Source organism: Conger conger, chromosome 3, assembly GCF_963514075.1.
Source record: "Conger conger chromosome 3, fConCon1.1, whole genome shotgun sequence".
NCBI classification, from domain to species: Eukaryota; Metazoa; Chordata; class Actinopteri; order Anguilliformes; family Congridae; genus Conger; species Conger conger.
In genome coordinates this window covers 51,907,004-51,918,819 of record NC_083762.1, presented here as the reverse complement: position 1 = coordinate 51,918,819, position 11,816 = coordinate 51,907,004, and the positions used below count along the sequence as shown (strand labels likewise).

The 11,816-nt window shown below is 41.9% G+C and overlaps 1 protein-coding gene across 1 annotated transcript; it reads left to right on the top strand.

The window, feature by feature from the left end:
* The first annotated feature begins 8,477 nt into the window (after positions 1-8,477).
* On the top strand, positions 8,478-9,742 carry dleu7 (deleted in lymphocytic leukemia 7). The gene is made up of 2 exons (XM_061236667.1): positions 8,478-8,946; positions 9,053-9,742. Exons 1-2 carry the CDS (start codon positions 8,563-8,565, stop codon positions 9,254-9,256), a joined length of 588 nt encoding a protein of 195 aa, XP_061092651.1. The 5' UTR covers positions 8,478-8,562; the 3' UTR covers positions 9,257-9,742.
* Positions 9,743-11,816: the final 2,074 nt, after the last annotated feature.

The window sequence follows — 11,816 nt, the reverse complement described above, 5'->3', positions numbered from 1 at the left end:
AGAGCTGCAAATCAGTGTGTCACAGACAGGCAATCAAAAGCACGGACTTACAAATGGAAGAACAGGTAGATATTTTTGCAAAGTTGTACAGTCCAAGTTCAATAGCCAGCTAACAGAAGTAACACAGAAAAGGTAGTGTGTAGTAATGGGACAGGCAATGGTGGGAAACCTGGCAGATGGCAATACAGAGCAGGCAAGGTGCTGGGAGTAGGAGAGGAGGCTGAAGGCTGGAGACAAGACAGGATACGGAACTGGGAACACAGGAGCAGGTAAGCACAGGAGCACAGGAAACAGGTAAGTTGAGTGCAGTTATCTCGCTAACTCAGTTATCCTGCTTTGTAGCACAGTTATATATTTATGGAAGGCCGAGAGTATGCAGGCTTTCATTCCAACAAATCATTAAACCAGCTGAATTCACAAATTAGTTCCCTGCTCTCTGGTTGAAAATGTGTTAATTAGTGAAATGAGCTGTTGTAGTGTTTGGTTGGATTGAAAGGCTGCATACTCTCCGCCCTCCATGATTGGGCACCCCTGATTTAGTTTAAAAGGTGATTGACTTAATGCTGCCATCTGTTGGCAAGATTTAGGATAATTTGATGTACCTAGTGTCAAATTATCTGATGAATTGATGAATCTAGCATTGAATAATCTCAGATAACTGCATGCACCTGTTCTGTTATAAAGGGCTCACATCAAAATTGACAAAAGTGCTACGGAGCCCACAAAGTTTCAAACTGTATTTTTATCTTTTATCTTGACAAGATTAAATATATTGCTTCATGCTGAGCCCCCAAATTAATATATATATATATATATATATATATATATATATATATATATATATATATATCCATAGTGAAAATCACTCCTGTCTTTTTGATATAATCAAGATGGACGTGTCATCGGCAGACAAAAATAGAATGTTCAAATAGAAATAGCTCAGTAGGAACAGTAACACATGACTTAGTTCACTGTGAACATTTTCCTTGTTGAGGGCACTTCTGGTGTGAGAATAAACACATTCACCCTGAAATGTGAATAGAAACTGACAGCTAAGGATGGTGTTTGTCATTTGGTATCAGGTAACAGGCATTGTATGTTATATATTTTGCTTGCCAATGGAGTGGATATTGACCTGGAAATACCACAGCAGGGAACCCCTCTATATGTGGCCTGTGTCACTCAGAGGGCAGACATTGTGGAGCAACTCCTGCAGTTGGGTCAGTCTCTTTTAACTTCAATAAGATGCTAACGGTTAACATTTATTACAACAATTCTGCAGCTGTACAATTGTGTATAGCATCACTGAAATACGTGAGATTGCATTATTGCGTGTATGATTGTGTGTCTGTGTGTGTCTGCCCGTCTGTCTGTCTGTCTGTCTGTCTCATAAGCCTCCCCAAAAATACAATAAAACAACTAGTCAGGTATCTGCTCTATTTCAGTCCTTGTGGGTAGCCGTTCAATCTGGAGGAGATGCTTTCTGCTTTCTGTATGCCTGAATAGCTCCTTTAAAGTACTGCTTTGACCGATTAATGCATTCTGCAATTTGTGTGAAACCTACTTGGTGTATGGACATTGAGAGAGAGGAATTAATAGGTTCAGGTCCACCCAAAAAAATGGTGCATGTTGTTATGTGTATTTGTCGGTTCATATAAATGTGTTTCCCTCCTAGGAACTGATGTCCACAGTGGCAACTCCCAGGAGTCGCTCTTGCACGCTGCAGTGTGCGAGGGTGGTGGAGCTATTGCTCGAGTATGGGGCAAACCTGACCTCTAAACGATACAAAGTTAAACATGACACATTTCTTCAAATTTTAAAGCAAGTTTAAATTCACAAATTCAGAACTCCGGTTCTAACCCCCGGAAACTTTTCTCTATTTTCTCCTCTCTCCTCAATGCATCGCCTCCTCCTCCTCAATCCTCCTTTGCTGCTGATGACTTTGCTGATTTCTTCGATGAGAAGGTCACAGTCATCGGTAGATCCTTTACAACCACCGCCCCCCTCACTGTGCCCTTCCCCCCCTCTAGGCCCATCCCTTCCTTTTCCACTTTCTCCCCCCTTACAGACTCTGATGTTTCTCAACTCCTGCTCTGCCACCGCCCTACAACCTGTGCCCTTGACCCTATCCCCTCTTCTCTTCTCCAAACTATCACACCTGACATTCTCCCATTTGTCACCTCCCTTGTCAACTCCTCCCTGTCATCCGGCTGTTTTCCGGCATCCTCCAAGAGGGCCCACATCACTCCGCTGCTAAAAAAGCCTACTCTGGATCCCTCCATCGTCCAGAACTACCGCCCGGTATCTCTTCTTCCTTTCCTTTCTAAAACTATAGAACGAGCCGCTTCTACTCAACTTTCTTCTTTCTTTTCTAACAACAACCTGCTAGACCCCCATCAGTCTGGCTTCAGATCGGGCCTGCGCTCCTCTCCGTCAGTGAGTCACTCCATGCCGCACGAGCAGCCTCCCTCTCCTCTGTCCTCATTCTTCTAGATCTCTCTGCTGCCTTCGACACTGTGGATCACTCCATCCTCCTGTCTGCCCTGTCAGCAACGGGCATCTGTGGCACAGCCCTGGATTGGATTGAGTCCTACCTCTCTGGTCGCTCCATCCAGGTTGCCTGGGCTGGTTCAGTATCGACACCTCGGCTCCTCGCCACAGGAGTTCCCCAGGGCTCAGTCCTAGGCCCGCTTCTTTTTTCTCTTTACACTCGCTCCCTTGGCCCTGTGATCACTGCACATGGGTTATCCTACCACTGCTACGCGGACGATACCCAACTCTTCGTCTCGTTCCTGCCGTCTGATACGCAGGTTTCAGCCCATATCTCTGCTTGCCTGAAGGACATCCAGAGCTGGATGGACAACCACCATCTAAAGCTCAACCCAGGCAAGACTGAAATGATATTCATCCCTGCTAAAACCTCTCCTCATCTGGATCTCTCCATTTCCCTCAGGGATACCACACTCACGCCGTCACCCAGTGCAAGGAACCTCGGCGTGGTGATGGACAGCAGACTGTCCCTCTCCGAGAACATTGCGGCGGTGACCCGGTCATGCAGGTTCTTCCTATACAACATACGGAGAATCCGCCCCTTTCTCACCCCCTACTCGACCCAGCTCCTGGTCCAAGCGATGGTTCTATCCCGCCTGGACTACTGCAATTCCCTCTTGGCTGGCCTCCCAGTGTCCGCCATCAGACCCCCCCAACTTATCCAGAATGCAGCAGCTCGTCTGGTCTTCAACCTTCCCAAATACTCACACGTCACCCCCCTGCTTACTTCCCTCCACTGGCTGCCTGTCATGGCTTGCATCAAATTCAAAACATTGGTGCTAGCCTTCCAAGCAGTTAAAGGGTCTTCCCCAGCTTATCTACAAAAAATCATCAGACCCTACACCCCTGCCAGACCTCTTCGTTCAGCCTCCACAGGCCGCTTGGCACCTCCCCCTCTCCGAACCTCCACCTCACGCTCACGACTACTGTCTGTTCTGGCTCCACGGTGGTGGAACGAACTCCCCGTTGAGGTCAGAACTGTAGAATCTCTCCCCACCTTCAAGTGCAAGCTGAAGACACACGTCTTCAAGCAGCACCTCTCCCCATCCCTCCCTACCTCCCTGTGAACCTTAATTGTTGTCTCTGTGACTTGCTTTGTGTATCGGTATTTTTAGTTGGCTAGGTAAGCAGTGTTTGGATAGTCAACTTTGGTCACTTTTGCTCTGTTTCTTTGTTTCTTTGTTCTCAAAAAAAAAAAAAAAAGGCCCTCGTCCTTATCTTTGTTGTACAGGTAGCAGTTCAAATTGTACTTCCCTCTAGAGTGTTTCAGCGAACTTATCCCTGATTATGGGTATGCACTTTGTTGTACGTCGCTCTGGATAAGAGCGTCTGCCAAATGCCAATAATGTTAAAAATGTAAAATTGTTTTAATAAAAGGTAGTTTCAAAATAATGAGAAAAGGAAAACAGCCCTGTGTAAAAGTTTGGGAACTGTTTGGGAACCTGTCAGTTAATACTTTGTTATAGTTACTCGAGGTGCAGTTGCAGATTGCAAACGTTTCCTGTACCCAGGTAATAATCTTTCAATTCTCCATTTTGGCATTCTCTAGCTCAGAAATATTATTTTGCCTCCTTGCATGTACAGCATGTTTGAGATCTCTCCAATGTTTTCAATAATATTTAAGTCTGGGGACTGTGCTGGCCATTCCAAAACCTTCATCCATTTTTCCTGAAGGTACTTCATGGTTGATTCTGAAGTATGCTTTGGATCATCGTCTTACTGGACTTCAATGTCTGGACTTACCTTCACACATTAAGCTCTAGAATTTCTTGATATTTGGTGGAATTCATTCTTCCTTCCACTCGCACAATATTTCCTGTGCTCCCAGCTGCCATAACAGTTGATAAGGTGTTCTTCACTACTTCAGGCTTCTCAATGTTTTAATTTTTATACTTCAGACGCATAATTTTGTGTTGAGTTCGTAGGAAAGGTTTCTTTCTGCCAACTCTGCCATGTAGGTCGTTGTTGTTTAAAGTATGTTGTATTGTTGCCCTGTGAACAGTGATACCTGTGTCTGCTACTCTTTTTTGCAGCTCATTTGCAGTGATGTGTGGGTTCTTCTGAGAATTTCTCATCAGGTTTCAGGCCATTCTATCTGAACATTTTCATAGACGTCCAGACATTGCCTTGACCTCAAACGTTCCATTTATCTTTCTAATGTTTCTGACAGTAGAAATAGGCAGTTTGAAACATTGGGAAAAGACCGAATACAAAAAAAACTCTCTCAATCACGAAGCAAGTGGGGGCAAGAGATAGTCGTGCATCGATAGTGTTTTGGGTTGTAAAAACAAATCTGCAAATTAAAATACTGTGTGATACATTTGAATAGTGTTTATAGTTTTGAGGAATGAGTCTTTTCCTTTGGTTGCTGATGTAATGGTGCGGGATATTTTGCTTATAGAACCAGTTTTACTGTGTAAGTGATTGAGAAGTCATGCAATTAACAATCACCAGCTGCCAAATGGACGTGGTCTCGCTTCCCAGAAAAAATGTGTACTGTGTACTGCACATGTAGATCAAATGTCAGGTTTTAAAAATAAATATCTTTCCTGGTACTCCTAACAGCAGATGCAACACCATTCCAAGAAAAACATTAAAACAGTTTGATAGGCTATGGTGCATTTCCTCTTAGAGGTTTCATGTTTCTTCTTCCATACTAGTGCTAAAAAGCACAAGACAACCTCTCACTTGGTATACTGCCCAAGCTATCATTTTACTTCAGCAGATGCTTTTATCCAGAGTGACATACATTGATTACATTTTATTACACACAATCCATTTATACAGATGGATATTTAATTGAAGTTAAGTACTGTGTTTAGCAGTACCCAGCTGGGAATAAACCCCACATCCTTTCAGCTATAAGCCTAAGTCTCACCATTATGCTACAATACCACTTGCAGTGCTTTTAAGTGAATGAGAGCAGTCTTAAAGCTGTAGGATACCATGCTTATTGGAGCCAATTTGCATGTTTATTTTTGTTTGTTTGTGTATTTGTTTTCCCTCTGTTTTGTTTTCTGTAGGATTATTTCTCTATATTGTCTGCAGGTGCACCTTCAGGGTCCCACTTACAAAATGTTTAAAATAATAATTAAAAATGAAAGTCGACAGTCTTCCCTGCTTTTGTATTTCCAAATTATGTTTTTTTACACTGTGACTTTTCAATGTGTGAAACCAGCGTTCCAGGTCAGCCAGTAGAGATGTACCCTTGGGGTGTTCAAATGCAGGCTTAGCACAAATTCTGGATACTCTCTCATAGTGTCTCAAATTATGCAATCATGTTTTTCTTTCAAACAGCTGTGAATAATATAGTCATGTTAAAGGCCCCTATTTTTGTTTGTAGGTAAATAGTGAGCCGAAATTGGCTGAATTGCATGTCTCATCATTATTACTCTTATATCATTATGTTGTTTTGTTCTTATATTAGTGTCCTTCTCTTATGTCTGGCTTCACACTTTTCTCCACGGGGCCCTGTGTTCTCACACAGCTGTGTCGGCCCTGTGCACATCAGATTTTGAGGCTGACTCAGCTCCACCTGGTGCCCAGTCTCCCCCAGTTCCTGCTCTATAGGTGATGATGTTTTCATCCATTTTTTACATTTTTGTTCAATGTCCTCTCACTCATTGAATTAGTTAGGTAAGTCATAGGTTTTGGTTTCAGAGAAAAATTAATATACTGTACACTGTATTTTGAGATTCATTATTTTCCAGAAAATAATCTTAAAAGTAATGTTGTATGAATTATTTATTCTCCTAATAGAAATATACTACAGGGCCAGAATATATTGGAATCTGATCAGTCCTCATGTGAGAGTCTTCTGACAGCAGGTTGCAGCAGGGCGAGCCTTTTTGTCAAACCCCACCCTTAGGCATCCTACCTCCTAATCCAATGTCGAGTGTGAGAAGGTGGCAGTTTTTAACTGCATGTGTCCGTGGGTGGGGATGGAGGTCAAACACCAGCCTGATTCACCAGCTTCCTGCAGTAAGATGTAGTTGGTTCATGTAGGTACATTTACTGTTGGGCAATAGGCCAGGGAGTGGGGGTAGATTATTAAATGGTTTTAAAAGCTGATTTGTCTCTGATTCCTAGACATAAACATTTATGCATGACATGACTCTTATGTGGCACCATAAAACTGAACACATAAATGGAATGTAATGTTGTAATTTCTTCCAGAGGACATTTTAAGACAATTATCTTGACTCACTAATGAAACATGAAATTATCACTCCACACATTTTCTATTTGTTGTGTGCACCTTCTGGATACAGAAATATACAGTATGTAAGACTTTACAGTAACAGAAGAGCAATTAGCCTATTTACAAGATGTAGTCAATAGAGAAAAGCAAGTCTTAAATGCTAAATTACCTAATTAAATGCTGAAATATTTCATACAATTCTTAATTTGCCAAAGGACCTTGTTGATCCTGTTGACTGTGACTTTTATTTTCTCATTATTTTGGAGCAGTCTAAGGGCCATATTTAGCGTGTTTTGCGAGCCGCTGAGCTGTTGAATCGTGTTTTTCCAGATGATCCAGATGCCTTTCGTGACTCGCAGCACGCCAAAGTCAGAGGAGAGCTACTGCCACTGTGTGTCAGTCAAGAGTGAGCAGCTCATTGCTATTTTGGTGCAACTTATTGCAATTTTTCCGTCAGAGAGATCCGCATTTCACCCTTTCAGCTCCCATGCGATTGCTATTCTACTACATTCAAGAGCAATCTGAGATGGTAGCTGTTAAAATGAAGATGACAGGACAAACAAAGTCATTTTATTTGTCTGAACATAAATACTTGGTTGAGGGACATATTGGATTTAATAAAGAGTATTATTAAGGAAAAAAATGTTTTGAAGTCCATCATGACATGCAGATCGATTCAGAAGGGTGCATGGTGTTTCATTAATTAATATTATACTGGCTTGGATGCTTCCTTATCAATTGACTTCCAGTATATTTAGCCAGTCCCAGACTTATTCATGAATTTATTCTCAAATGTATTTAAACTTTCTGAACGTAAAACTAAATTTAATTTCCACTAGCCTTATCCTCTACACAGGTATTATATTGTGCCCAAAGAAGTCACATGATTAGCACCAACTCGAGATATGTGTTGTTCATCTTGGCTAGCTCCTCAGTTAACCAGAAAAATGCACAACCTAAGGCTGAGACTTGGTCGTAGGTGGATTTTCCAGCATGACGATGGCCACAAACATACATAAACAAAATACACACAGAAATGGTTTAGTGAAAACAATATTCATGTTCTGCAATGGCTATCTCAGTCTCTTAAATCCTATGCAAAACATGTGATCTGAACTGGAGAAGGTAGTAAATAAGCACCAGCCCAAGGATATCAATGATCTTGAAAAGTTATTCATGGAGGAATGGTCAAAAGTCCCTGGCAGGGATGTCTGTACAACATATTAACCCAGGGGTGCCAATAATTGTGAAACCTGTTTTTTCGTGAAATACATTTTTCAAATGAAAAATGTAAGGCTTTGGTTGCATCCATTGAATCATTTATGAAGCACACTACTTTACACATTAGAGAATAAAGAATTTAAATAATGGTATTATTTTCCATTTTTTTGTGCATATTTATAATTTTTTCCCCCATTCTGATGGTTGATGTGAACATTAAGCTCCTCTGCTGCCATCCGATTGGCTGATGAGATACTTTCATGAATAAGTAGGTATACATGGTGTGTTCCTAATAAAGTGCTCAGTGAGTGTATATAATATAGGCCTATATAATATATTTTTTCAATCTTATTTTAAAGCAGGAATTTTCATAGGAAGAGCGATAGCAATGTGTAAGATGAATATCTATAGGAATGCTTAAAGTATGTATGTAACTATAGTAAATCATTTCCTCTTATCTATTGTTTTCTTCTTCACGTGGTTATATGTGCTGACGCTCGCGAGCTTCTTTAGAATGCGACTACAGTGCGGTGAGTCTCATCTAATGTTCGACTCGCCCAGCTTCCAGGCGTATTTCTTGGCTGCGAAGAATGCAGGTGGGTGCTACAATCTACAACTCTATGGAGCACCAGGTTGAGGCTCTTAAATTCTTGAAGAAGGTACACTTCCAGGAAATTGCAAACGGCAACAGCAGCATCGAGCTCCGAGGAGACGATCGAGGTGGTTCGGAAAAAGAAAAGGCTGGTTTGGACAGCAATTCCTCGGTTAATCATGTGTGCGGTAGGAGTAATTTGAAAAACGACTCGGACTCGACAACAGGTGTGTCAACAAGAAGGGCTGTTCGGACGATCGCCGAGAGAGCCCGTGACAGTATTTTCTCAAGGTTAACAGAAATAGCCTACGAAATCATCTCGGTGGAAGAAGAGCTCTGTCGTTCTGCCCCTAAGGATCAAAGCATTTCGCTTCACCCCAAGGTGAGAGACAGCTGCTACAACTCAGTTTACCGTCGCATTGTTTGCTTGAAACGCTGCCTATTTTACGAATATTTCCGTACTCCCCTCATCTACTAACCCTTTTTAGGATAGCATTGAGCTGAGGAACATATGCGCACGGATATCTGCGAGTGATGCGGGTTGTCTGTCGGAGCGAGACCTGAAAGAACTCGGTCACTGCTTGAGGCGCATCGTCGACAGCCTGTTGTGTTCTTTCACCCACAACTGCCTCGCGGTCACTAAGGCAACAAACAGACTCAGAGGGATCTGCGATATCTTCCCGGACTTTTGAACAACCTCAGCCACAAGAACATGTTAAAAGTGACAGGTAGACATCAGAAGTTAGAATGTGTGTAATTATATGCATTGTCAGCATAACAAACCTTACATTCCTGCAGTTACTATGTAGCCTACCTGGTACAGTGTCTACAAGCTAAAGGCATTCGTCCTGAATAGCAGGTTTTGTTACTTATCAATCCAAATGAGATTAATGCAAATTCTTTAACTGCTATAATCTACCTAGAAAGACTTCAGAATTGAAAAGCAGGTTTCTCCACTGGCTGTCAGTGCTGCAGGGAAGCTCAGACTGCAAGTTCTTGAGATGCCAAGCATTTTTCAGCTGCACGCCTAAGAGCTTCCTGCTGCACTGCCCCGCCTCTCTCATGCTGTGTTTTTGTTTTAAGAGCTCTCAGGAGGAGTTTAAATGTAAAAAAAGAAAAGGAAAAAGAAAGAATGCTTCAATAAAACCTAAACTTAAGGGAAAAAAAATCCAGCTGAAGTTTTAAGGTGTGGCATGTGCTATGTTTTTGATCCAAGTATTTCTTTGCCCACTCCCAGTCTCTTGATATGTATGCTTTTATTTCAGTCTTTTATTTGGGTGTGTTAGATTCATGTTACCATTGTTTTTGAGGGGTTTTTTTTACAGAACAGTCTGTACATGCATTTAAGCATTGACATTACACATTTACACTTTCTTAGCCACATTTAAATTTGAGTCCAGAAAAGGCTCACTATGGGACAGTACCAAAAAATATACTGGAGATTGTTCAGTACCCCACCTATGTAATGTTTCTTTCAACAGGAAGGCTTGCAAAAGGAATCAATAGTCGTTTTATATATAGATTCATACACTCACTTTGAGGAACACCTGTACACCTACTTATTCATGCGATTATCTAATCAGCCAATTGTGTGGCAGCAGTGCAGTGTATCCAAACATGCAGTTAATGTTCACATCAACCATCAGAATGGGGAAAGAATGTGATCTAAGTGACTTGGACCATGGAATGATTGTTGCCAGACAGAGTGGTATGAGTATCTCAGAAACTGCTGATCTCCAGGGATTTTCACACTCTAGAATTGGCAGAGAATGGTGTGAAAAACAAAAAACATCCAGTGAGCAGCCGTTCTGTGGGCAGAAATGCCTTGTTAATTAGAGAGGTCAGAGGAACAGGGGACAGTAACCCAAATAACCACACATTACAACAGTGGTATGCAGAAGAGCATCTCTGAACACACAACGCATCATATCATATGTACTAATAAAGTGCTCACTGAGCGTATATCACATTCCATGGGAAGGGTGCATCAAAAAGTTGTTCCCATTTGTATAGAATTATATATGGTATATCAAATACATCTTTATTTTTTAAATAAAACAGATACATTTCTTTATTAATATTACGAGTCCATTTATTATTTTTTATACAGGGTCTGCAGACCATTCATTTTCCAGATGCCTTAACCAGTTCACTTTTCCAATTCTGTTGTTGGGATGAAAGTAATTGGTTATAACTTTCCATGGAAGCAACCTGTCTGTACACTTTAGTAGTTTGTTTATATTACATGAAATTATTTCACCGTCTTTATTTAAAATATTATTTACAAATATAATTCTATTCTCAAACCGTTGTTTCATAAATATAGGTTTATTACCTGTTACTATACTTGTATTGAACCATATAATCTGTTGAGATGTTTGGTCAACTTTCTGGTGGATGATATTGGAATTGTAACCAGCTTTGTATGGATTCACTGAAAAATTTAGGCAAATCGAAATGCATTTGTTTTTTAAACCATTTGAAGTGGGCAGATTTAAGCTGTAAATATGCCTAAAGGCTACCTGTAAACAAAGGATGGGCCAGTTCAAATAACCGACTATTGAACCAGTCAGGATTTGAGAAAAGTTTGCCGATTAGTGATGATTTCAAAGAAGAATCCATCCATCCATCCATCCATCCATTATCTTAACCCGCTTATCCTGAACAGGGTCGCAGGGGGGCTGGAGCCTATCCCAGCATTTATTGGGCGAAAGGCAGGAATACACCCTGGACAGGTCACCAGTCCATCACAGGGCACACACACCATTCACTCACACACTCATACCTATGGGCAATTTAGACTCTCCAATCAGCCTAACCTGCATGTCTTTGGACTGTGGGAGGAAACTGGAGTACCCAGAGGAAACCCACACAAACACCGGGAGAACATGCAAACTCCACACAGAGAGGCCCCGACTGACGGGGATTCAAACCCAGGACCTCCTTGTTGTGAGGCGGCAGTGCTACCCACTGCACCATCCGTGCCGCCACCCATGTATGTTCGCTTGATCCCATTCCATCCATCCATCCATTATCTGAACCCGCTTATCCCGATCAGGGTCGCAGGGGGGCTGGAGCCTATCCCAGCATACATTGGGCGAAAGGCAGGAATACACCCTGGACAGGTCGCCAGTCCATCGCAGGGCACCATTCACTCACACACCATTCACTCACACACTCATGCCTACGGGCAATTTAGACTCTCCAATCGGCCTAACCTGCATGTCTTTGGACTGTGGGAGGAAACCGGAG